The sequence below is a fragment of the Sipha flava genome, unplaced genomic scaffold, assembly GCF_003268045.1.
Source record: "Sipha flava isolate LNK unplaced genomic scaffold, YSA_version1 50_pilon_pilon, whole genome shotgun sequence".
Taxonomy (NCBI): domain Eukaryota; kingdom Metazoa; phylum Arthropoda; class Insecta; order Hemiptera; family Aphididae; genus Sipha; species Sipha flava.
Genome location: NW_020273428.1, coordinates 626,961 through 653,525, shown reverse-complemented (window position 1 = coordinate 653,525; position 26,565 = coordinate 626,961). Strand labels below are relative to the sequence as shown.

The window sequence follows — 26,565 nt, the reverse complement described above, 5'->3', positions numbered from 1 at the left end:
AATTATTTATTTTATTGATATACAAAATTTATCATTAAACAATTAATTAAGATAGGAGTAAGTAAATGACCCCAGATACTATTAATTGATATTAAAATTGTCAACAATAAATATAGCTGAATAAAATCTAGTCCATTGATTTATGTAAAAAAAATTTAAAAAAAAATAAAATTTTTTTTTCACAAAGAAATAGTTTAGGAACGTAGGAATTAACACTGTGAACAATTCTACAATCCTTTTTATATTTAACCTGGTAACAAAATAAAATCTTTCATTTTATTCACTACCACGAGGAGTTTGCTTTAAATTACTATTAACATAAACAGACGACCCACTTCTACCTCTGCGTCCTCTAATGTAATTATTCCTACCCCTGTAATTTTCATCCCAATTTTGATGGTGTTGATCATTACGATTATTTTTGTGATATTCGTTTTTTTCTCTGAAGTTGTCTTCTTTACTATAATTATCATTACGTCCTCTAGGGTTATCAGTTCTTGATCGATGGCTATGAATGAAGTTTTCAGATTTATGAGAATGACGAGAATTTTCTCTATCATCAAATTTAGTATCTTTTTGCTTATTTTCCCAATCCTACACAAGAAAAAACATTTTTTTAAGTTAATATATTACATCATAAGTACCTAAAATAAAATTAACAAACTTTGTTATAATAGTTGTGATGAGATGATCGATTATCACTTGAAAATTGAATAGGTCCACTTTTATTACGCTTGTTGATAGAAGAATGCGAAGATGGAGGAAAGGGAGCTGCACTTTTTTTGCTATCTTCTAATTTTTGCAAATTTTCATAATGTTGGAAGTCATCGAAAATTGAGGTTTCATGTTTATATGAGTGTATAATTCTTAATACTTGTACACCCTGATTATAAGGAACCTCTTGTGTGTCTCTAGAATGAGTCACAGATCTGTTTTCATTATTTTCCAAACGTATATGTCTTAGTTGGTTGTTGGGCACATCTTTTACATATACCCACCTATAAATTATACAACATTAAAATTAATAATGAATTATGCATGAAATATTTAAAAGAAATTACCTAACACCAAATTGTCCTTTCCATTTATCTTGACACCACACTGAACTAGAAGAATTATAATCAACAGCTGATATCATTTCTGCCACACCACAAAAATGACCAGATCCATTAACAGAGTACAAAAGAAATATTTTCTTTTTTTCTGATGAACTAAATGCTTGATCTAGCCGTCTATTACCATGATCTGTAGAACACCAAATTTCATATTTAATTGAGCGATGTATATCATCTTCAGAATAAGATTTAATGATAAAAAATCTTGATCCTTCAGGTGGATTAGAATATTCAACTGGATTGTAATGATTCTTCATTTTTAATTCATCAATTATTTTGCCTTTAGGCTTTTCCTCTTTTGGAGAAGTTATAACTTGTGGTTGTGATGGTTGTGGTGGTGGAGGTGATGACATGATTATGGGTGGAGGAGGTATATGTCTAATATGGTCAGGAGGAGGTATATGTGTAGGTATTTCTGTCATAGAGGGATTATATGATGGAGGAGCATTTCTATGATCACTCCAGTTTTGAGGTTTTGATTCTACAACAGGAGCTTGAACAATTGGAACTTGAACCTGTATTACTGGAGGTGGAGGTGGTTTAGCTACAGTTTTTGTTTCCCAGTGACCATCATTTTTACCAGAAACCATACGTGATGAAGGTATGCATGGACCTTTTTTTTTTGTTACAGATGTTAATGATGTCATAGGTTTGACAGGTTGTTTGGCAACCGACGCCCATGACATTTTTTTCTGTTGAAAGCTATTATTATCTCTATAATCATTTACATTTAATGCTTGCACGTCTTGTTCAATGGCTTTTATTTGTTCATTTACAGGAACTCCATATATCTGTTCACCAGTCCTATAATATCCTTCAAATGGCTTTTGAGCAATGTAATAGTTGTGATAACCTGGGTTAGGAGTAGGATGATTATATTGAGTATTATAAACATTTGGTTGACTATAAGCCTCTGGAGTAGGCAAATATCCTCCAATATATGTTACGGCTCCAGGTGCATTAGTCCATGATCGATCAGCCACATTATATGCAGTTGCAGTAGGATATTGATATGGAGCAGCATTTTGATACTGATAATATTGTTCAGGAGTCATAGCATTATTATAACCCTGTAATGATTAAAAAACTGTTCACAAATAATACAAACTTTAGTTTAATTTTAATTTATAACCAATAATATATATTTCACATTAAATGTATTACAATTAAATTAATAATAAGATCATATTTTTTTTCCTAAGATAATAGACAATTATTAAATTAAAAAAACATATAATGGGTATCTTCATTAACTATGTTGGTTAAATGGCTTTTAATTTGGTTCCATTATTCCTAATTATGCTTAATAATAATTAGCTAATGTCATCATTTGGTATGCTCAAAAAGGCTTTAAAAAATGAAGCTTCTACAAATGTTCATTACGATCACTTTATAAAGTACTAATAAGTATAAGCTATATATTTATAAACTTTGAAAATAGTAAAAAATGTCAAATGTCAAATTAGTTATATATAAATAATTATAACTGAAAATCACTACGACAAGAACTACCTATCAATAAAGATAACAAGATAACAAGATGATGGAAAAAATATAATTAACAACCAAAAATGTAAGCAAATTAAAAAATAACTATTTTTGCATTTATGGATTATTTATCTATCTATTGTACAAATAAATAAAGTTAAATGAATGATCTCTTAAGTACTGTAAGGAAATATATTTTCTGATCAAAATGGCTATCTAGTTTAGTCCATTCTCATTTACCAACTGAATAATATAGGAGCAAGCACAAGGATAAGAAAGAATTTTTAAAATAATGACTTACTGATTGTTGTTGAATTTGTGGATGCCAAACAGTTTCGAAATGTCCAGGCTCCTTTACTTTGCTATGATCTTTTTGTCCATTAACTGTTGGACAACAAACAAAATTAAACTAACTGTATTTTCATTTTTCTTAAAAATGTTCAGTAACATTATCTAGTAAAGTTTATTACTCAAGTCTTCAATAAATATATTTGCCTAATGATTATAAAATGAAAAGGTATAAGATTATAGATTAAAGTATAATTATAGAAAAATGTTTATGAAAGTTGTACTGCACAAATGAGGTATGAGAACAATAAAATGTTGAAAGAAAAAAACGTATAATCACCTTGGTTTCCTTGTCCCTTGACGCGCTGAACGAGTACATAGAACATGACAAATAAATACAAAATAATATCGAAATATTATAAATTGTACCAATTGTAACAGTCAGTACCTATGTAAGAATAATGGTTATATTTCACCTGTTCAGAAACGCCGGCTGACATAACGACTGTGTAACGCCACTGCAATCGTACCTATTCGGAAAGCTAATGTGTTCGACTACCATAAACACATTGATTAAACTCTTAGCAGGTAAAATCCCGAAATACTCCTGACGTCTAGATCAAAACAATGGCGGAACTGTGAGCCGGAAAAATGGTCGCAGCAGCAACGCACAGATAATGTACAAGCATGAATCCCAAGGAATGAAAATAGTAAATAAACAATATAATAATAATAGTAATAAAAATAATAATAATAAAAAAATAAAACTATAGATAAGTGGAAGCGGCGGGTGGCGGGAGGCGTTGTTGTTGTCAGCAGAGTGCGCGTCGTCGCGGGTTAAAATTTCGGAGTAAGTATACGGGAAACGACGATAATTTATTAATTAAAAAAAGGGTGATAAAAGAACAACACACATATCTGTGCTTGAAATATTTATGAATTCATCGATAATTTCTCGGAAGTAATCGAGTCTTGTACGTTGTATCGGTTAGAACGAAAAAAAACAATCAAAAATTATAAGATCACCGTTGAACGAGAAGCCCGCGCAAGAAAACGTCAAAGTTTATACGATAACGTAAATCTTGAGAAATCTCGCTGCGCCTGGTCACTCTGCGCGGTTTTTAGTACCAGTGTTTGGTTACCGCGAGCTCGCAATCATGTCTACATGGTTACCGCGACCGCAGTTCGTTCGGTACTTATCGGCATTGACGGCGCAACACGGCTTCTCCCCACCACCCGATACCGACAAGTTTTCGATTTGTGCACCGTCAACCATTCTCTTTCGTATGCGTACGTCTTCCGATTTTGCCGTTTGGTTAATCACTGCCGTACGGACATCCACCTTTTAACATCCAGATACCTCAACTTAATAATTTTTCTTTCGTATTATCCGCAATTTGTAAGCAATGGCCGCTGGAAAGAAACAGGTACGTTAACTTATTAGACCGTCGACTCTGTGCTCGATTTATGTATGCCGCACGTATAACCACGTGTGATCTTTAGGTTAATACATGTTAGTGTGGATCAAATGCATTTTTTGATAGTATTTCTTTTTGGGAAGTTGATTATTTTTTTAAAACAACAAATAATTTTCTTCGTTTATACCTTTGAGATCAAAGATTGTCTCAAAACTTTTTTGTTAACATGCTTGATTTTAATGTCTTCAATATTAATCATTTTTTAGTATATTTTTTTCATCTACCATTTTTATGCATCATATTATTCTACGTGTGTAAAATATTGCAATTGAGGACAGCTAAATTGACTGTAAGAATACGAGAATCCTGTTCGAAATGAGCTGTAAGTTGTTATTCTGGAAGCTTGTACCTGATGAATTATGTATGACATTTTGATTGCTCCAATTTTGGCACTGAAATGTATATATTGTGTTTCCCACTTGTAAATCCTATTAGTGAAAAGCTGGGTCGGAAATTTATACTGGGAAAATAAAAAAGAACAGCCCACTTAAATATACCAAAGGTGTAAAAACAACCCTAATCATGTATATTTTTATATAAAAATAATGTACATTATTTTGAAAATTTAAACATATAATATTATTATTAAGAATTAAAATACAGTTTATTTAATCATAGACTTAATTGCATTAGAAAATGTATCTGTCTATCAACTTAATGAGCCTAAATCATTACATTTTAAAAAAAGAATATCCTAACGAGTAAAAGCGGCCTACTGGGATATTCTCGATATCATCTGGCCAGTCCAGCCCTGATGGAAAGTGATAAGTACTTAATCAATTTTAGTTGCATTGCTTATACTGTATGGACGTCAAAAATTAAATTATAATTCCAATAAAGTTATGTTTTAGTAATTTAATGTTAGATCAAGACTGTTTTAATTTTTTATTATTGATTACCCAATTTAGTTAACTAAATCATGTTACTGAAATATAGGAAATTAAAAATAATAAAGACTGTAATTTCAATTTTTTTCTGGGTATGCAAGATTTTATGTAATTATTTATTCAAACCTTAAAAAAAAAAAATTACATATTGGTTAACCGGATAAAAGTCCTCATTAATTTAAGAATGTATGATATAGTATAATATTAATAAAAATATTAAACGATTCTATATATCATATTTTTATCTAGGGTTATGATATGTTTATTTTGTAATAAAAATTAAGATAATTTATAAATACATAACTATATCAATTTACTTGTAATTTTTTTTCCTGCATTAAATTATCTCCTTATTTATTATAATCCAAATTTCAATTTTATTGTTCTTATCAAATAACTAATTCAATGTCATAAAAGATTATAATCTATAGCAACTAACTAGAGCTTTTTCACTACTATAAGAAGAAAAAAGTTGATAGTGTAGTAAAAAAATTCACTTAAAATGCAAAAGTGAACTCTACTATTCAAATAAAACTTTACATAATTTTATAATTTAAATTAGTGAATATCCATGGGTTTAATGTATTACTATAATAGCACAGGAGTAATAATGGAGGGCCAATTATTAACACTTAATCTGTTGCACCCTGTCTCCTCACATTGATCTACTTATTTAAGTATTTATAAATTATATCTAAACAATTTATTAATATGTAAATGAGCTGTTAATAAACTATATTATTAGAAGTAGTATTAATTTTCTATTATTATTTTTATATGTTTAGAAAAAGGCTTTAGAAAGTATCAACACCAAGTTGGCTCTTGTCATGAAGTCTGGAAAATGTGTTCTTGGCTTGAAGCAGTCTTTGAAAACTTTAAGACAAGGAAAATCTAAGCTGGTCATCATTGCCAACAATACATCTCCATTAAGGTGAGACTGAGAAGTAGGAAACCCCGTTTCTTATGGTATTAAATATTAAATTTCCGACTGGGGTTTACCTATGGAGTAGTCTCAATGTAGACCAAGATTTTCAAACATTTAAATATCTTGTTCTTCTTTCTAATGATTTGGTATATTGACTAGTTAAGTAATATGGGTGGTTGAAACCTAAGATTTAGGTAAACCAGGTAAAATCAATCACCTATATGACAATTGTTGTTCACTTTAGAATATATTAATTATATTATTATTTTTCAGAGTATCTGAGATTGAATACTACGCAATGTTATCCAAGACTGACGTTTTCCAATATTCTGGTAACAACATTGAATTAGGTACAGCCTGTGGTAAATATTTCAGGGTTGCGACTTTGTCTATCACCGACCCAGGTGATTCAGATATTATCAAAACCATACCTACTGACCAATCAAACCAATAATGATTGTGTATTTTGATTTTTAATAAATATTTTCTCATGACGTGAATATATATTTTTTTTTTTTTTACACACATTAAACTGTCGCGTCCTGCGTATTTAATTTAAATTTAATCGCATTGGGAAGAACCATTGTAGATATTTCCACACCAGTACCTAGTCGTAGACAGAGATATTCGAAGCTGTTTATAATGTAATAGGATCACCATTACCAAGATAAAATATATAATAATAAAATAAAATATAAAAAATAATAAAATCATTAATTTTAGTAATCAGGGTTATAAAAAAGAGAGAAAATTTATAATTGATAATTAATATTATTGTAATATTCAGTTCCCAAATAAGTTCGTAATTATTGATTTTGAACTTGTCGACATTAATAAGATGGACTTACTACTTGTATTGGGGTCAATGTGATATAGTCTAGACAAATATAGACCAGTTAAGATGCAAGGGAGACCAATTATATTAACAGGAGACAATAAGGTGAGGATGTTCAACAAGAACTTGAACACTTTAAAACCATATTTGAGAGGAATTTTCCGAAAGAAACAGGACGTGTTGAAACCTTTATTGGGGCAGATTGATATTAGTATCAGTCACCCGGGGGAAATAAGTTTCGGATCGGCGTTCATCTCAAAATACTTGTTTTTCGATAATACTCAACCATTAATTGTCACCTGGAGTGGAACAATGGATGTTATAATATTTAAAAAGCTTGGAATACCAGGGATTAAGAAATTTTTAAATATAAGCACTTATGATGATAATAATGACAATATTTTTAGTTTAAAATTAATAGATACAAACAACAACAAATTGTTATATTCAGAGAGTATAGGGTATGTGCTTAAAAATGGGAGGATGTTGAATTTAAAAGAGACCCACGACATTTTGTGTGAAAAGAAACATGAAGTGACGTATTATCACGACCCAGTAACAGATATTATATATACAAAATGTATTTTTAATTATTTAATAAAAAAGATAAAACCAAATAAGTTATTTAAAATTGTTAACAAAAATAAAATGTGTAAACAAAGAGATAATAATAATACATAAATTAATTCATAAAAAAAAAATTAAATACATAAATATTGATAATTAAGTATACTCTATAACCTACTTATTACTTTTAACATGGAAGCTTATTACAGAGAGGGTAGGAAGGAAGTAGGAACAGCAACCATAATCCATTATCAAATACCTCCGAAATTATATCATTTGATAATACTAACGAAATTAAGGAAAAGTTGATAAGTGAGGCGCGGATAAAAATTAGACGGTTTAGGGATTCATATTCAAGCGATATGGATGCCGAACGAAAGGAATTGGAAGAGGAATGGTAGAGTATATATTTAATATTAAATTATAAAAATTTTAAAAAAAAAGAATGAGTAAAAATCAAATAAAAAAAAAAATTATCAAATATAATGCACCTATTGAATATATTATGTAATTGCACTAAATAATACTAACCAATATATGTATATATGTATCTAAAAAAAAAATTTTTTTGATAAAAAAAAATGTGACACTAACCTATTTTAAACTAACACTAAATTAATTAATCACATTTTATTGTAATATTTCCCATTATGGAAATAATTATTGTAATATTTCTTTTACGGAAATAATAATATTGTAAACATATTAACCACATTTTATTGTAACCATTATGTAATCATAAAAACATTTTATCACATAATTATCTATTATTTGTAATATTATTATTTTGTAAAATTTTAAATCCATTTAAGCCCACTGTTAAATTGTAAACCTGTAATAATGTCTTTGTATTGTAAACAATTCTGTTAACATTGTAAAACTAAATTGTAAAGAATTGATTTCTGTTTTACAAACATAAATCAATTTTTAGGTGGGGAGGCGTCCTGCGTAGTCACATAATTAAATACATCACAAGGAGGTTCTTAAGTTTCCCTTCTGTGTCCTATTCATCTTCGAGATTAGTATTAATTTAAGCATATTCCACCAGTGTGTTTCATTGGCGTGGTTACGGGAGTGGGCGCTGCCCCTTCCCCAGCGGAATGTGCCACCAACGAAAATTCATGCGATCTGTACTCATTACCTACCGACAGTTTCAGTATAGAATAGTACAATGTACGTGTTTTTATTTGAGTTTTAAATGTATTTTTATTGTTCATATCTATAAAAATAGGCCTCATGTTTTAAAAATTTGTGCCCCCTCAGCCACCAGAGCCTGAACACTAGTAAACCGACCTATATCATATGAGTTATCTACACATGTTCTAATAGACATGACCTATTCTTAGGTGTCCTTAGCAACTATTATTTGGCAGTCTAAAACTATTAGGTTAGGTTAACCATCCGTATCCTAGTCTCGTATGCATGTGTAAGGAGGGTAAAACAGCGTTCACTGTTTCATGTAAATACGACTACTGTTAGTCTTAATAGTTTTAGAAGAGACTAAGTTACCTGAAGTCGGCCTCTAATACTAACTGGTCGTGAAGCACGCGCGCCACACATCGTCGCCAGCTCTAGTGTTCAAACACTTCTCGGGCAGACTTTTATGTTCTTTCCTCAAATTTACTTAATCATTTTTTATACTGATGTTTATATTTTATGTGTTATAATAAATATTACTTTTAAACTAACTTTTTATTGACTTTGTGAGTCCAACATATTTACGGTTCAGAACCTGACCCCTGTTCTGTTCACTACAATACGCCAATGGTGTGTTTTTTTTTTAAATTTTAACTAAAAGTTGGAATTTATGCTCAAATATATGAACTATAAACTTCTACGGAAAGAAAATTGGAATTTATTGTATTCAATTAAATAATAGTTGCGAGTTGATTACACATATTTTCATTATTTAATCACATTTGAAATAAATATTTAAACTAAAATTAAAATATTTTTTTGAATGGAACAAATAGTTCTATGAAATTGAATACTTGATCCTATAAATCCGTCACTTGTAGTTAGCCCACATACAGCTCCAGATGTTTCTGTCGCACTTTAGACCTCTAATAGTCTTACAAAAAACAAAGTTAATGTTATAAGAATGAACAAATACGTTATATTTTACAATATCAATATTTTTTTTATGTAGTTGGGGGTTTAGTAACTATTTTTTTCCAATTAATTTGAAGTAGTCATTAACATAAAATTTAACGGTGAAATTTAAAAAAAAAAAAAAAACCAACAGTGATTTCCTTAGTTTTTCGCGCTTTAATAGTTTTTCATATAGTTATTTTTCTGATGTCTGCGATTATCGAATAACATATAAAAGTGTATTTCGAACAATACAACATACGGGTTTCAAGTTCAATAATTTTTTTTGGGTTACCAAAAATATACCGTAAAAATGATATGGTCTTCCAAAAGTGTTTTGATTCAGTTGTACAAAATTGATTAATTTTTATTAAAACTACATGGAAACATTAATTTTTAATATAATCTCGGCTAAAATTTTTAAATTATGTGTTTGAAATTGCTAATTTATAAACGTTAAATGCGATTAGCAGTGATAATCTATATAGAGCCGGCTGGCTATACATTTTTTGTAGTTGGCGGGTTAATTTACAATTGTAAAAACACAGGACCGCCAAAAAGAAATATTGTCCACTAAAAGATGCAGTCAATAATCGCCGCCTAATAATATCAACCATTATCTCCCACTACAAGAAATCGGATTCGCTATGGTTGCTATAAAAACAATACTTACATATGTATATAGTGAATTTAATTCAATCATGGTTTTAAACGATACTCATTGCACGTATATCCATGGACATTATTTCACCTTTGAAAGGGTGGGGCAACTGTTTAAATTTGCCGACTTCATAATATTTAAAAAATTATGATTACCTATATATTTTAATTTTTATGAACCATAAAATATTTTTTCGGAAGGATTAGTAATGAATAATGTCATGATGATAAACAAAGAACATGAAACGTTTCAATTTACCCAATTAAATATTAACATTAAAGATAGTAAAACATGAATTAATTTATTATTCTATAGGCTGTAAGTTACCTATCAATACGTTTAATGGGATAATAATATAAATCTAATGAAATACATATATATAATTTTATTATTTGTATTTTTAATACTTTACAGAACTTATTTTTAAAAAAAAAAATTGTATCTCAAATATAAAACACCGTAGTTTGAGGTGTATGTGAACGATTTTACCTTTTTATTTTATATATTATGAGCTCATTTTTTATGGTATCGATATAAAAAAAACTGTTTTATAAAGATCATATATTTAGAAATATATACCAAAAATAAAATATATAAGGTCCGCTTAATAACGATTGTCATAAACCCGGGGGGGGGAGTGTTTCCCAACTTTTAATAAACCGAGAATGTGTATTTAAAAGAGAATATTACCTGATTTCTGAGTACAAAATAGTAAATTAGCCCCCCTAATATTTGAATAGCTTCCCCCAAAATCGAAACTTTGTTAGAAATGTTATTCGTTGTTTTTATAATTATCTGTTGGTTTTTTTGAAAATCGTAAAATAAAAAATAATAAAAAACTACAATAGCACTAACAATACCAATTAGTTCGGTTACTTGTGAAAGAATTTTCAATGCAATGAAAAAAAATAAAAATTTGGCTAAAGTTCAGTGAAAAATATAAAAAACTATGATATTTTGAATATTTTTGCTGATACGACTAGATATTTGTTATTAAAATAAAATATTAATTATTTTTAAATATACTTTTTTTAGTGTTTTTTTTTTTAATACAATTTAAACATATCTATTTTTTTAATAGTAATAAGTTTTACTTGTGCATGAGAAGAGGGTGTAGGGCGAAGCCCCTGCGGGTTATTTTACATTGAATTATTATAGCCCCCCCAACATTAAACAAAATGTATGTCTATGATTCCATTGCAAGTTTATCATTTTTTTTTTCAGATTGTATGTTCTGTTCTCTGAGCTGCTTCATTTTATTTAAAATTCTTATTACTGTGGTATTAAAATTTATCAAATTTATCACTCATAAATTGAAGCAATGATGCCAGCGATTCTATGTTGTTTTTATCTTTATTAGTTAGGTGATTCAGACTATTTAGATTTGCAATTTTTACAGGTCCATTTTTTTTCTTTGTATTCTTGGTCATTTTCGTCTAACATTATATAACCTGTTAATTTAGTCCTAGACAATAATAATATCCTACTATATTACATTCTGAATATATTAGTTTATCATCTGACATGATGAAAATTGTATAAAATTTATTTTAACTTAATAAAATATACTGGAATTAATATAACACATTAGAACTTTGTACTGCATAATACATTATACGGCATACTCAATAACAAAAAACAACCAATCGCGCTAACTCACCTTGAAGAACCAATATGTTAATTATATAATTTTGACATAAACCTTAACTTGAAAAACTTCACGAAGAATAAAATTGTCGGTTGTATAATAAATATAGTTAGGTTCTTGTATTTTATCAATTATTTATCAAAAGGCTATCTCAACTTAATAATTATTATTTAAAAGTAATCTATAATCAATTGCTATTTAACATTTTCAATAATTGGGTTTTCTAACTTATAACTTTCACTTTAACAATGTACTTACTACTACTGTTTTTTAATTTAAGTTATTTTATAATAATTTAAGGGACATATTGTACATTATTATTATTATAAGGGAGCCAGCAATAAAGAAGACAATAGAGAATATGAGAATTGATAGAAAGGGATTAACAGTTAAGATTTCTATTATCAGATAAGAATTGTACGCTAATCAAGGTATTGAAGATGATTGAATAAATATTAATTGTAGAAGAAATGGGAGGGCCAACAAAAAAGAGGCGGTGGATTTTGAACTATTCTTATGATTGAGGATGAACTAGGAGGAAGAATTAAGAGAAAGTGAGAAGGGAGAAGACAATGGCTATAGAATGTGTGCTATTGAATACGATAATCCAGTAACTAATTTATTATACAACCAATAACTAGAAAATCGGATTGCTAATTTTGTCACAAATCTCCATTAACTAACTTGTTTTTATAATTATTGTCAATTCATATTTAACTTTTTAAAAGGTTAAGTAGACTAATATTAGTAATAGTATAATGCACCATACATGTCATTAGTTTTGATTTCTTTTAGAACTTCTTAAGTTAAGATTTTACAAATGTATGAAAAATAGTGAACATATATTATTTTATACATATATTAGTAAGTATAAATGTGTATACATAAGTAAATAAAGCAATAAAAAAAAAAAATGGTAATTTATGGTAAATAGTTTTATATTTAATTAATCAATATAGAATAGCATTATAATTCAACGGGGGGGAGATAGTTATTCAAATAAAAAGATAAGGACAAAACAATAAATAACAAGAATCAACAGAAACCACCAAAACTAAACATCCCCTAAGAATAACAACAAAGATAATTCATATTTACTTAATAAATAAAATAGTTATTTAATGGCAGAATGAATTGTATCTTTTGCTGCATTCATTATATCAAGAGCACCTTGATTAATTAAATTTTCTGCCAACTCAGTACCCAATTTTAAAGCTATGTCCAGATCTAAATAACTAATTTTTCCTGGTGTAACGCCTACAAATTGCCTGGGTTGTTTGTAAGGACATTTCTTAGGTGGTTCACCATCTTCACCTCTATATTGATCAATATGACTCTGTATAACTTTTTTATCAGCCAACTCTGCAGAAGATGAATATTTCAATTCTTCTGAACCATCAAGACTCCAAACAGCACCATCCAAAAATATTGCATTTTTTCTCAAACACACAGTAGATCTTATACCAACTGGAGCACTGCACCCTCCGCCTAAACGTGTAAGAAACCCTCTTTCAGCAACAACCTAAGGACAAACAAAAAAATGTTAAAATTATAACAATTTGTTAATAAATGAGTCATTAAGACAGTAAAACTATTTGTTATCTTTTTCTTTTTAAGAACAAACTATGGTTTAGAGTAAACAATTTTTTTAAATATAATTTAAACAATTTAGTTATCACATTGACCATTCACAATCGCATATCATGCAAGCATTAAACATTATCAATAAAACAGTAGTTGTAATGCCAGCTGTCCTGAAAATACCATAGATTATAACTAGGGCCCGGAATTGCTTGTATGTGCATATTTTTATATATTAAACTAAAAAGTAGCTAGGTAATAAATTAAAATTAAGAATTTAGAGTGCCTCAAATTCATATTAATAACAATTTAATTAATATATTTATGTACAAAGAATGTTTTTAGGTTTTTTAAGTTAAAAAGATAAAATTAAATTTTTTACCTGTAGGACTGTTTCATAGTGATGTAATGGCTCAAGCATTTCAAGAATAAATTCATCTCCGATACGACATTCAACTGCTAAAGCTCCTTGGCCCACAGCATAAAGCATAACATCTGAGTCAATTATTTGCGATACTCGTTTTTCCCATCCCATTCTTCGAATACCAGCCAAGGCTAAAATTATACCACTATAATTCGTATTTGAATTTTTTCCAATAGTTTGACTATCATCGTCTAATTTTTTTAATCTTGTATTTAAATTTCCACGCACATCAGATACTTGAATATTAGAAAATTTCCTTTTTAATTGAGCTGTTCGTCGTAAAGAACTAGTTCCTACAAACAAAATACAAAATATATCCTTCAGAAAAATGTGTAAATACTGTACAGTGAATAAGATGAGAAATATTAAATATCATAAATATATTAGTAATATAATAATTACATTTTATACGACTTTTCTTAATTAAATAATTTAAATGCTATTAAGTTGTATAAATAGTGAGTTTATTTAAACTTAATATTACATAATCAGATTTTAATATATTTCATATTTATAATTTCTTATATTGAATTTTAAGGATGACCTTCATTCAGTGGCGTATACTGATAATATTTTCAAGAGGGGCTACTATAGACAGAGTTAAATTACCACTGCTATCTAAGAATTACTAACAAGACACAGTAGGTACTTATCTACATTTCATTAACAGAATGTCTCAATTTGATGATGGACACAAATTCTAAATCAGCATAAAGCATCATTAAAATATAATAAACGTTTAAAATAATTTTATAGTTTTTTTAAAAAATTTCAGAGGGGGCTGTAGCCCACTAGCCCCCCCCCCCCCCTATATATGTCACTGCTTTTAAATTATTTCGAATTATTTCTTGAAAACTATATAAATAATATTAATAGTATATTACCACATAACTTATAATGGTAATATTTTAATACTTTCAAACTTCAATCGAAATATTGTAATATGTTTTGTAAATACAATAACAAAATCTAAGGAATTAGTTCAACTGTAAATACAGATGGTGCAAATACTAATGTGTCACAAATGTGTCTCTTAATGCCCCTAGTGCCTCTCTTTCAGTACTTAAATTTATGTTTAATGGTACATTATACAATGATATATTTTAATTACATTTAAAATGCAAATACTAGAAGCTATAACAATACATGGCTGTATTAATGGAGAAACATTTATATTACAAATATTGACCTTCCTCAAAAAATATTAATATCATTAACAACATGATATTTTACTATTTGCAGAAATTTTTTTTAGTATATTTTTTTACGAAAAATCTATTAAATTCTTAGCGTGCAATATATACTGTAAGTAGGAGTATAGACAAAAATATGTTGTTTTAAGTATTATGCATTTTAATTATTCTTAATCTAATTTTTAATTATCCAATATGCAAATCTAAATCTAAAATATATTATAAAATCAGACATAATATTAGTTGATCAAAGTATTATTATATATATATATTTTAGTATCATCTATACAAAATTATATTATTATATAGTTAATTCAATATACTTAAAAATTATTTGAACAATTTAAGTTAATTAATTTAGCAGATAAATAAACACTTGAGTATCACAAGATAAATAAAACAATACAAGTATTAAGATGATAATACTCTTACTAGTATTTGGACATTACATTAAAATAAAATATATTATACCTAGGTTGATATAACTTGGTATAAATTATATACTATAGTAAGATTTAAAATTAATTACAGAGAAATTAATTAAATTAGATGTTTAGTCAATAGATCGGTTATCATCATAAATCACCTTTTATATTAAAAGTGTATCATGTATATTTGAAAAATTATTAAAAGCATCCCAGATAATCAGCACTTAGTACTTACCATTAACTAATTATTCAAATAATTGTCCAGCTATTAAGATTAAAATATGAAAATGTTAAGTAATTTATAGTACATTTTAATAAGATTACTAATACTTTAGAAAAAATAACATCATACGTGAAAAATATAATAGGAAGTGTTTATATATTTTATATTTATTTTTATATTTTATATTCTATATTTTTCTCCTTTCATTTCTTTTATGTTCTGTAACTAAAAATGAAAGTTATTAACTTAATAACAAATTCAACTATAAGAAAGGATAAGACTGGTAAGGAGAATAATTGTTTAAAACAGATGAAGGTGAAGGAAAATTAAAAGTGAATGTTAATTTCTTTCCCCCTCTACAATCAGAATTATATTAATAGTTCAATATTTAAAAGTAATTTGTTATTCAAAAATAAAAATAAATGCAAATTTATGAATTATTCTATACATTTTTATTTGTTTTTATTATTTAGTATTATATAGATAAAAAATGCATACCTGCTTATGTAAATACAAAATAGTTTGAATAAGTTAAGCAGTTTTTTTAAAAAATTCTTATAGTACAAAATCAAACTTAGATTAAACATGTATAATTTAGGTTATTACCTAAAATAAAAAAGGATATTTATCCTTACTTATTTCTAATTTTTTTTATTTGAAATAAAGCTATAAATATTTAAACTATAGTTTTTAGTTTTAATTTATAGTTCTGTAAGAATATTATATTAATATTACTATTTACATATTATTACAATTGAATTTCATAACTACATGTAATAAAGTAAATACATTTATTGTAAATGACCTTTTTCTACATGGTAAATTAAAAAACTGTTACATTTTTTGAGTTTATTATTATCAAATATTGGTATAATAACTAAGATATGCAATGTTCGTACTTTTTTGTTATTTCATTATAGTAAAAGCAATGAAATTCTGATTTAAAATTGCATTTCTTATAGATATATAACTATTGTCTATTCATTGTTAGTCAATTGGTCAATTATATTAATAAATCACATTAATTAAGATTATTAAATTAAATATAAAAATAATATCATGCTAACCTATGATCTAGTAACTTAAACATTTAAATAATATCATAATACCATAATCAATTATACAAGAACAAGTAATAAAATAAATAATTATATCATTGTTAAAAACCTATGGATGAAATAAATTATACATCTATTAAAGTACCTAATTCTAAAATCTAAAATATGACAGATGTACATAATTTTAAATTTTTTCTGCACATTACTACCAAAATTGTAATGAAACTAAAATGCATGCTCTGTTTATAATTGTTTCATATGATTTCTATTTATCATTTTTTATAGATAATTGTAAGCAGTTAATAAGTATTGAATATATTTATACTTCGCTAATAAGAGTAATTTATTAACAATTTAGTTTAATAGTTATTTAATAACTCACCAATCAAACTCTTAGAAGGTAATGAATCCAGTTGAAATTGTTTACAATCGTCTCGAAGTACAAGTGCATCTCTAGGATCATCTCGTTTAAGAATTGCTCCAATGGTTGTTCCAATTTCCATCACAGTAGGTAAGTCTTTCAATGAATGCACAACAAAGTCGACAGTACCACTCAATAATGCAACTTCAAGATCCTTGGTGAATAAACTTTTTTCTCCAATTTTTGGTAAAGGTTTGTCCAGCACTCTGTCACCCATAGTAGTCATGGAAACTATTTCAAATTCTATTTCCGGATTTAATTCTTTTAACTGGTTAATAACAAATTTGGTCTGAATTAATGCTAGTTCACTTTTACGTGAACCAACACGAATAACTGTTTTACAGGTTCCTTGGTCCATGATCAAATAATGTTAAAAACTATAATAAAGGTGATAAATTATTGACACTGCAATAGATTTATCATTAAAAAGAAATACTGATTGTTGATGACAATTATGTACTAGATCATGGTTCCTGAAATAATAATTATAATATTGGTCAAAAAATTTACATACAATAATATCTACTTTACTCACTAGTAGATTGTTTTAATGACATTCGAATTGTGAACGGCACAACTGAGGCCACATTACGTAATGGAAATGTTAAATAGTAATTTATATCATTGTAATTTTAGTTTTTAGAAAGGAATAATCGAAAGGGGGAACTTTTGAAAGGTGATTACTTATCAATGCCATTTCCCTCAGTGTTCCAACAGTAGTGATTTCGACTACCTCTTGCCCGTTGGTCACATTGTGCCCACATATGTTACCGTGGTTTAGTCATGTGATCAATATTTTGGAAAGTGTAAAACAATAACATAAGTCGCCAAAAAAAAAAAAAAAAAACAAATTTGCTTGGTACATATTTCTTCTTGCATCATGAGTTAAACAATTATATGAATGTATCCCGAAACGAATTTAATTTGCCAAAATTATATCTAGTTACCGCTGTTGATGCGGTGCATCAAGTGATATTTACATTTTTTTAATATCTGAGGTTGCAAACAGAGTGCAATCAAAATGCCGTCAGAATCTAAGATTCCTGCCCAAATGGAAAAACCAAATCATTATTCGTAAGACTTGATTTTGTGCATTATCTGTATTATTTTTCATTTTCGCCGATTATTGATTACCGTCATATACATGGCAATTTTCGTTAAACAATGTTGATGGATATCTGTTGAAATTATTGTATTATTACAGATATTTAAAAGAATTCCGTGTTGAACAGTGCCCATTGTTTTTACAACATAAATGTACACAACATAGACCATACACATGTTTTAATTGGCATTTTATGAATCAGCGACGCCGCAGGCCAGTTAGAAAAAGAGACGGCACATTTAATTATAGTGCAGATGATTATTGTACACAATATGATGAGACCACTGGGGTCTGTACTAAGGGAGATGAGTAAGTAGTTATACTAAGACTTTTAAATTAATTTTATCTTTTCAGTTAAATAAGTTTTATAACTGTGTAGGTATCTGATAGCATTTAATAAAGATAATGAAATATTTTTAAACCATGAAACCAATTAGTTCATAAATATTTATGGTTTTTGAAATAATTAAAATCCTGGAAGTTAAATCCTTAAATTTATGAAGTTACTTGTGTTTTAACATTTATATTTTATAGTTTATTTTGATAGATATTGCTATATTGCATTTTACCCTTTCTAATGATAATACCAATTAAAAGAAGATTAAATTATTCTTAATAATTATATATATATATTTATAAAGTCTATAAATTATTTTTATTTATGTACTTAAAAATAAAATTGATTTATCCTATGGAATACATAACTTTAATGTGATTAAAACCTAGGTTTTTGTATCCATTACTAGCCCATCAAACATTTGCAACACTAATTATTTTTTATCTTTAAAAATGTCTTAATTATTTAAAGTAATTAAACAACATTATGAAGTACAGTGTCCATTTAAGTTATATAGACATATTTTGTTAGTTTTTATTATATGTATAATTGTAAATATTAAATATATTTAATAAAATGTAACTTTTATTTATATTATTTGTATTATAGTTATTTATATACAGAGGGACTCATCATGTTTTACCAATTTTTTTATTGGTAGTTAGTATTGATATTTTTTTTTAGTTTTTAATTTTTTAATTGTATTTTTTGTTAGGGTTACATTTATATAACTACTATCTTTTTTAGTTTAATTACTTAAAAAATGACTTTCTAGTTCTTATTATACACATAATAATAATTAATATATATATTAATATAATATTAATATAGTCACATTGTAAAAGATATTATTCTAAAAACTTTAACATAAATATTTGATGAATATTTCCCTAATTATAGCCATTTTAATTTCTAAAGAAGAGATATGAAAATATTTTAGTTAATCATATTGGACTTTAACTATTCTAGTAATCTAAGGCCCAATGTAATAGCTATTTACAGATATTTACATATGTTACATAAAAATGTTTAGAATAATATACAATATGACAATTGAAATTTTTATAATGAAAACAACTGGAAAGTTATTTTTTGAAATGACTAAGGAGTGAACATTTTATAAATAGTTATGTGTTACCCTAACATAAAATACAATTGAAAAAAAAAATTCATTATTAACTGCTGATAAAGAAATCTGCAAAACATAGTGAGACACTCTATACTATAAAGATAAATTTTACAAATCTGGTAATTAACTTGAATAATTAATTTCTTTAAAATTTCTGAAGTATCAAACAATGATAATTTTTTTAATACTATCATGTTAATATATTAAGTACTAATTAACATTTTAAAAGTTAAGATTCTTTAAAGTGTATGTAGTTAGGTTAGGTTACATACAAATATATTTTGAAGGAGTTATTAATTTGAAAATAATCAATAATTGTTGTCCATAGAATATATTTATATGAAGTAGAAACACTTAAAATTCCCTGCCTTTTTAATTATTCCTAATAATTTAAATTATTTAGTATAAAAATGTTGTAGTGTTAAATTTGTTAAATCAGCTAAGCAAATTTTGATTTTGATTTATTTACTTTCCATTGTTTTAAAATATTTTATAAATTATTAAATTTGCTTTTTACCACCAAAAAACAACCATTAACTTTTCAAGACATTTTTTTGAAAATTGTTAGTAGCTTTTTAAAAAAATTATCAATTTTTTTATTGTAAATTAATTTATTCGTTTTCCTTGTATATTACACTAATTTTATATTTGAAATGAAAAAAAAAAGTATTTTTAAGTGTAAAATGTACTCATACTTTATCACATACATTTTAAACATCTTTAGTTAAAATTATTATTTTATCCTGCACTAAAAATAAAGTTAATTACATACCCCTTATATTAATTTTTTAAAATTCAATGATTTTTTTTATTGCTTTTAAATGTATTATGATAATAAACAATACTTGTTTTTGTTTACTGAAATCCATTATCCAATTAATTGTTAATTTTGTGTAGCTTAATTTATCTTTGGTTAATCCAAAATTATGACTTAATTAACATGTAAGATATGTCTATTATTTTCTATAATTTTGAATTGCTCTATTCAATTAAATTACTTATTTTTATTATTACAAATAAATATTTATTTAATTTTATATAAAAGGTGTCAATATTTACACCGAACTGCTGGTGATACAGAAAGACGTTACCATTTGCGGTATTATAAAACATGTATGTGTGTTCATGATACCGACAGTAGGGGATTTTGCACAAAAAATGGGCCACACTGTGCTTTTGCTCATGGAAATCATGATTTAAGACCTCCTGTATATGATATTAATGAGCAAAAGGTATTTGATTCTTTAAATTTCTTAGCATATTTATTATTAATACTTTAACTTGTATTAGGTAACTGAAAATGATGAAGATGAAAATATAGATTTAGATGGACCTAATGTATTAGATAAAGAAAAAAATTTAATGAATGAAGATCCTAAATGGCAGGGTAGGACTTGTTTATTATTTAACTATAACTATTTTGTGATTGATAAAATATTTTGTATAATTTATAGATACTAACTATGTTTTATCAAATTATAAAACTGATCAGTGTCAACGTCCTCCACGGCTTTGTCGACAAGGATATGCATGTCCTCAATATCATAATAGTAGAGATAAAAGAAGAAATCCAAGAAAATACAAGTATAGGTTGATCTTTATTTTTGTGATGAATTATAAATTATTTATAATAGTGAATCAATTTATATATATATATAAATATTTGATTATTGTTTTATTTCAGATCTACTCCTTGTCCTAGTGTAAAACATGGAGATGAATGGGGTGAACCAAGTAATTGTGAGAGTGGTGACTCATGTGCTTATTGCCATACTAGAACCGAACAACAATTTCATCCAGAAATTTATAAATCGACTAAATGTAATGATGTACAACAAGCTGGTTATTGTCCTAGGGGAGTTTTTTGTGCTTTTGCACATATTGACCGTAAGTATACATAACATCAATTATATATAATTTGTTTATTGAAATAATAAACTTTGTTATTCAGAGGAAATGATTATTGCACGTGAATCAGCTGCTGGATTAGATTCTTCAACAGATTTAGCAGATATATTATCTAATGCTTTGCCTTCTATAGGAAATGAATGCATAAGATCTCCGGTAAAAAAATTAGATAGTGACAAAAATAGTTCATCGGTTAGTAATTTTTAAATTTTTAAACACTCGCTCATAATTGAACGGTGTGTTTTGTTTACAGAATGGAAGTGGTGATCTTTCAGAATGTACTTCAAGTATTGGCTCTCCTAATAAAGCTCCTGGTGCTCATTTGTCTAGATCTGAATTTAATGTACAACAGTTTCAAATAGCCCATGAAGATACCATACAAGCTGTAACTTTTCAATTTAACTTTTTTTTAATGTTGAGTACTACATGTTTATTAAATTTTAGCTTTTAAATTCATTTGATTCTCAATCACTGTTACCTAATGTTGAACCTCAAAGAAGACATAGTTCTATATTTGGACCTGTTGTATCTAATGGTAATAGTAATTCATCATATATGAATCATTTTTCATCTTATCAGCCAACTACTAATATGAATGGTATTTTTAAACTTATTTAATCTTAGTGTGTATAATTAAAATTAATTTTGTATTATTAATTTCTTAGGCAATTTAGATGATTTAGTTATGGAAGATAATTTAAATTTTTCTGTTGATCAAGAAAATGAATCTCCAATATTAAATAATCCTTTATCATCAAGTTTACAAGCATCTGGTAAATATTATATTTAAATTATTTAGATATTTATTTACTATTTATATATAAATTTATGTGTGTTCAGTTAATGTTTATCTAAAGGATTACTCATAATATAGTTGTGTAAAAATCTTATATCTAATTGACCCAGGGCTATACAGTGGAATCTCAAATTGAAACTTCTATAAGTCAAATTTTTGATATCTCAAAGGAATACCTTAATCCCTGCATTTCAATGTATGATATGAATGACACATTTTTCCGTTAATTTGAATTTCTTAATGAGTCATATAAATTTAATTTTGGCTTTTAACTCAAGTTATTAGACATGCATTACCAAAAATTACTGAAATAATATTTTAAGTGTATGTATAAATAGAGTATGTTCATAAATAACTATACTAAGTGATAATAAATGTATCTAACTGCCTAACAAATTAAGAGGGCAGGAGTCTGATATTGATGATAATATGGAATTGATATTGCTTTTAACTATTCTTGCCTGAGCATTAGATATTTTATAGGTAGTAAATTAATATATTCGTAAACGTATAAAAATATAATCAAAAATATGTAATTTCTTCCAAAAATAGTCCTACTTTATTTAATATTTTCTTTATTATTTACATATTAATTCTACTGTAGAATATATTTTTGAAAATTGTAATTTTTTTTTTTTTTTTGCTCTTAACCGATTCAAGTTATTGAGGTTTCTCAGTATATAGACAGACCGTTGTGTAGAAAAACCACCTTTGATTTGTATATTAGTATTTTTGATATTTTCTAGAATATATAAAATATTATATACTCTTTTTTTTTTTATTAAAAATAAAAAATTTTGTAGTTTATATTCGTAATGATAAATCGACATAATGTTTTATCAGTTAAATTATATTTTATAAGTACATTGTTTTTAATGATAATTCATCTGTTTGAAAAAAATAAATGTATAAATGTATAAATATTTTCAGATATTTTAGGAAGTTCAGCTCCAGTAAATATTCCTCTTACACGCCATAATAGTATTGGTCATTTTTCACCTACAATTTCTTCTCCATTAAAACATATGCAAAATAATATGATACAAAAATCTAGGTATAACCAACAAGATGGTTTAGGTCATTTAAATATTGTTACTGGTAACAATTATGGCTCAACTGGTTTATTTGGTATTGGATCTCCCGGGACCGCTAATACATTTCCAATTAGTCCTTCAAATTCAAATGAAGTATTAAAATTGTATTTTTTTTTCCCATCTATACAACCAATTAATTAATAAACATTTTTATGGCATTGTAGGTTCAAAGATTACAAGAAGAATTATTAAACTGTAGATCAAAATTAGTATCTTGGGAATCTGAACGAATGTCACAGGTTAGGTGCACTTATGAAGCATGGCAGAGAGAGACTGAAGATTTAAATACTAAGTTAAAAATTGCTGAGCAACAAAGAGATGAAGTAAATATTAAAAATCAGAAATAGTAAAGGGTATTAATTTAAATTTTTAAAGGCTATTAATCAAGCAAAATCATTACAACAAGAAGTAGATTTATTACAAGGTTCACCTTATCTGCATGGATTACGTAGGGTTTCAGAAATTAGAAATTTATCATTATCTGTTCTAAAATCATTACAAAGTCAAATGAGAAATGATTTAGAAGAAATTGAAAAGGTAAATATACGTTATTTTAAAAATATATAAAAACAACAGAAATAAAAATAACTCACATTTATATTTATTACATTTTGTTAGTTTTGTTATAGATCTCTAATGACTACTTTTTTTATGGATTACTATTTTGACAGTGATTCAAGTTTATTATTTATATATAAATCTTTCAAACTATTTTAGTTCAAAATTTTACTGTAGCAATTTTTTCAGCTTGAATTCAGTTTTTGCTGTTCACATTGATTTTTATTCTTCATGTTCTCCTAGAACAGAACTAAGGCAATGTTGAACTTTTTTTGATAGAGTGTTTAAAATTTAAAGTGAAATATTATGTTTTATATATTTATGTGCTATTTTCCTACATTCTGGATTTTATATTTCATTTTATTGTCTGCACTGCTTAAATACCAAAGTATCTTTAACATTAGTTCAAGTTGTCATTATAATTTTATTATATTTTAATATTTTAACTTTTAATATAATATAAATATTATTGATGAATAATAATTAATATTTTATTTAGGTTTTGTACTTACAAACAGCTACCAAATGCATGTTATGCGAAGAGCAAAACAGAAGTGTGACATTGGGACCTTGTAATCACTTTGTTTTGTGTAATCAATGTGTGGATACGATAAAAGATTGTCCTTATTGCTCGACTCCTATATTATCTCATACTAATACATCTACAGCACAGGCATAAATTATAAATGATATATTTTAAGCAATCAAAACCTAATCATTATGATTATAATAACATAATAATTAAAATTAATAAATAATATAAACTATGATACAAGTTAGTAAGAAAAAATGCAACAATCAATGAGAATTAGAGTTTCATAATTATTGTAATAATTATTACAATGACTACTAATAATGTAGTGTTATATATTAACATTTTACAATATTAGTATATGCCTTTTATATAGAATTTATACTTTAAATTTTCTTTAGATTTATTTTTCCCTTTTATTTCTTTTTTATACTGTAATATTTTACCATTTATAAAATATTAAATTCATCAGTTCCAAGAAAAATTATTATTAATTAATAATTAACTTTTTAAAAAATGTTCATATTAAATATGAAACAATTTGTTTTATATTCCAAACATTTGAACTTCATGTATTTAAAAATATTAATAATGTGGTGTAGAAGTTGTTATTATAATAATAATTTCTATTAGTTTTTATCTGACACCAAAATTGTTTGTAATTAGGTATATGCTAAATTTGTAATTGTTAACATATAATGTAAGTTGTTAAATATTATATTTTGATTGAAATGTTTCTTATATTCTTAATAATTGACATTGAAATTGCTTAACAATATTAACTATTTTTTCTTACTTTATTTTGAAACCAGTGTACTGTGTAGTTATTTTCACCAATAATAGGTTTATTTATTTAATTATTGCTTGACTATAATTCATAATTATAATAATTAAACAATTATTTTTCTTCTTGTAGAGTAAAGTACTTTCATTTTTCTAAAGATTATAATAAATACCCATGAATGAGAAAACAATTGAAAAATATTCACCCAATTATACAGAAAAAAATATATTTTATAATTTAAATATTTTTTTTTAAAAATTACACACATATAATAAGATTTTACATTATTTAATGTAAAAATATATTTAATTCTTTTAACACAATTTATCATTTAAACTCAAGTCTTTATAAAACATGTTGCTTAAAATTATTTTTCAAATCTAATGAAGTATACCTAATAAATTTATACTTAGAATTAGAGAAAAATCTTATCTTAACATTATGATAAATGTATTATTTATTTATATGAGTGAATTTGATCAATCATTTATATTTTTATTTTAAAATTCAAAGAAGAAAGTTTTTTTTAACAGAAAGTGATACTTAATATTTCTGAAGTTCTTTTTACAGATTTTATTTATTATATGACAGGACTTTTATAGTTTTGAAATTTAAATTTGTTCAAGTTATATATTGGTTTAAATTATTTTATTGTTTTATCTATTTTGAATGTGATAGAGTTATTTATCAAATTTTGAAAATAATTTATATTCTCCTAAAATCAACTATTGAAATTTATTATTTTATGCTTTTTACTTTAATTTTACTATAAAAAATTAAGTATATGCAAAAATGACCTATATTTATTTAAATTATTTCTTTGGTAATTATATTAAATTCCTATTTATGTCTATTATATATTTTTTTTTTTGTAGTTTTAAGATTAAATATCATGGTCTTGTAGTATTAAGTTGTAGTCTGATGTGTTTTAAATTTTAACAAATTCTGTAATAGTTTTTTACTAGGCCTACCAAATAAATGTGTGTGTATAGCGTGTATGGTATTTAATAT

At 26.1% G+C, this 26,565-nt stretch overlaps 4 protein-coding genes across 7 annotated transcripts; 2 read left to right on the top strand and 2 right to left on the bottom strand.

The window, feature by feature from the left end:
• Positions 1–225: 225 nt before the first annotated feature.
• On the bottom strand, positions 226–3,945 carry LOC112690548 (YTH domain-containing family protein 1). Of its 2 annotated transcripts, none has more exons than XM_025564582.1 (6): positions 3,368–3,945; positions 3,232–3,256; positions 2,905–2,987; positions 1,062–2,185; positions 665–998; positions 226–594 (listed from the first exon to the last, which is right to left on the bottom strand). In XM_025564582.1, the coding sequence occupies exons 1-6, from the start codon at positions 3,389–3,391 to the stop codon at positions 277–279; spliced, it is 1,908 nt and encodes a 635-aa protein (XP_025420367.1). In that variant the 5' UTR covers positions 3,392–3,945; the 3' UTR covers positions 226–276. The 2 variants fall into 2 exon arrangements, with proteins under 2 accessions (XP_025420367.1, XP_025420368.1); XM_025564583.1 differs by having other exon boundaries at positions 3,340–3,944.
• A 193-nt stretch (positions 3,946–4,138) lies between these two features.
• LOC112690549 (60S ribosomal protein L30) lies at positions 4,139–6,683 on the top strand. Its single transcript, XM_025564584.1, has 3 exons — positions 4,139–4,318; positions 6,042–6,187; positions 6,455–6,683. Exons 1-3 carry the CDS (start codon positions 4,298–4,300, stop codon positions 6,633–6,635), a joined length of 348 nt encoding a protein of 115 aa, XP_025420369.1. The 5' UTR covers positions 4,139–4,297; the 3' UTR covers positions 6,636–6,683.
• A 6,220-nt stretch (positions 6,684–12,903) lies between these two features.
• On the bottom strand, positions 12,904–17,969 carry LOC112690529 (porphobilinogen deaminase). Its single transcript, XM_025564564.1, has 4 exons — positions 17,847–17,969; positions 17,273–17,784; positions 13,947–14,281; positions 12,904–13,505 (listed from the first exon to the last, which is right to left on the bottom strand). Exons 2-4 carry the CDS (start codon positions 17,667–17,669, stop codon positions 13,098–13,100), a joined length of 1,140 nt encoding a protein of 379 aa, XP_025420349.1. The 5' UTR covers positions 17,670–17,784; positions 17,847–17,969; the 3' UTR covers positions 12,904–13,097.
• A 158-nt stretch (positions 17,970–18,127) lies between these two features.
• Positions 18,128–25,063, top strand: LOC112690528 (RING finger protein unkempt). 3 transcript variants are annotated; one of them, XM_025564562.1, is made up of 14 exons: positions 18,128–18,385; positions 18,516–18,725; positions 20,928–21,114; positions 21,173–21,269; positions 21,337–21,466; positions 21,567–21,769; positions 21,834–21,982; positions 22,044–22,175; positions 22,235–22,388; positions 22,456–22,563; positions 23,517–23,773; positions 23,845–24,003; positions 24,056–24,217; positions 24,738–25,063. In XM_025564562.1, the coding sequence occupies exons 1-14, from the start codon at positions 18,333–18,335 to the stop codon at positions 24,915–24,917; spliced, it is 2,181 nt and encodes a 726-aa protein (XP_025420347.1). In that variant the 5' UTR covers positions 18,128–18,332; the 3' UTR covers positions 24,918–25,063. The 3 variants fall into 3 exon arrangements, with proteins under 3 accessions (XP_025420347.1, XP_025420348.1, XP_025420346.1); XM_025564563.1 differs by having other exon boundaries at positions 18,129–18,385; positions 21,337–21,472; positions 21,834–21,946; positions 24,738–25,062; XM_025564561.1 differs by having other exon boundaries at positions 18,129–18,385; positions 21,337–21,472; positions 24,738–25,062.
• Positions 25,064–26,565: the final 1,502 nt, after the last annotated feature.

Excerpts from the sequence above, each read along its gene's own strand:
- LOC112690549 (XM_025564584.1), top strand. The coding sequence starts at position 4,298 with ATGGCCGCTGGAAAGAAACAG. Across the intron at positions 4,319-6,041 it reads TGGCCGCTGGAAAGAAACAG|AAAAAGGCTTTAGAAAGTAT; the intron begins GTACGTTAACTT and ends TTATATGTTTAG. Across the intron at positions 6,188-6,454 it reads AACAATACATCTCCATTAAG|AGTATCTGAGATTGAATACT; the intron begins GTGAGACTGAGA and ends ATTATTTTTCAG.
- LOC112690529 (XM_025564564.1), bottom strand. The coding sequence starts at position 17,669 with ATGGACCAAGGAACCTGTAAAACAGTTATTCGTGTTGGTTCACGTAAA. Across the intron at positions 14,282-17,272 it reads ACCTTCTAAGAGTTTGATTG|GAACTAGTTCTTTACGACGA; the intron begins GTGAGTTATTAA and ends TTTTGTTTGTAG. Across the intron at positions 13,506-13,946 it reads ACTATGAAACAGTCCTACAG|GTTGTTGCTGAAAGAGGGTT; the intron begins GTAAAAAATTTA and ends GTTTGTCCTTAG.
- LOC112690528 (XM_025564561.1), top strand. The coding sequence starts at position 18,333 with ATGCCGTCAGAATCTAAGATTCCTGCCCAAATGGAAAAACCAAATCAT. Across the intron at positions 21,270-21,336 it reads TGAAGATCCTAAATGGCAGG|ATACTAACTATGTTTTATCA; the intron begins GTAGGACTTGTT and ends TATAATTTATAG. Across the intron at positions 21,473-21,566 it reads CCAAGAAAATACAAGTATAG|ATCTACTCCTTGTCCTAGTG; the intron begins GTTGATCTTTAT and ends GTTTTATTTCAG.
- LOC112690548 (XM_025564582.1), bottom strand. The coding sequence starts at position 3,391 with ATGTCAGCCGGCGTTTCTGAACAG. Across the intron at positions 2,988-3,231 it reads CAAGGGACAAGGAAACCAAG|TTAATGGACAAAAAGATCAT; the intron begins GTGATTATACGT and ends GTTGTCCAACAG. Across the intron at positions 2,186-2,904 it reads CACAAATTCAACAACAATCA|GGTTATAATAATGCTATGAC; the intron begins GTAAGTCATTAT and ends TAATCATTACAG.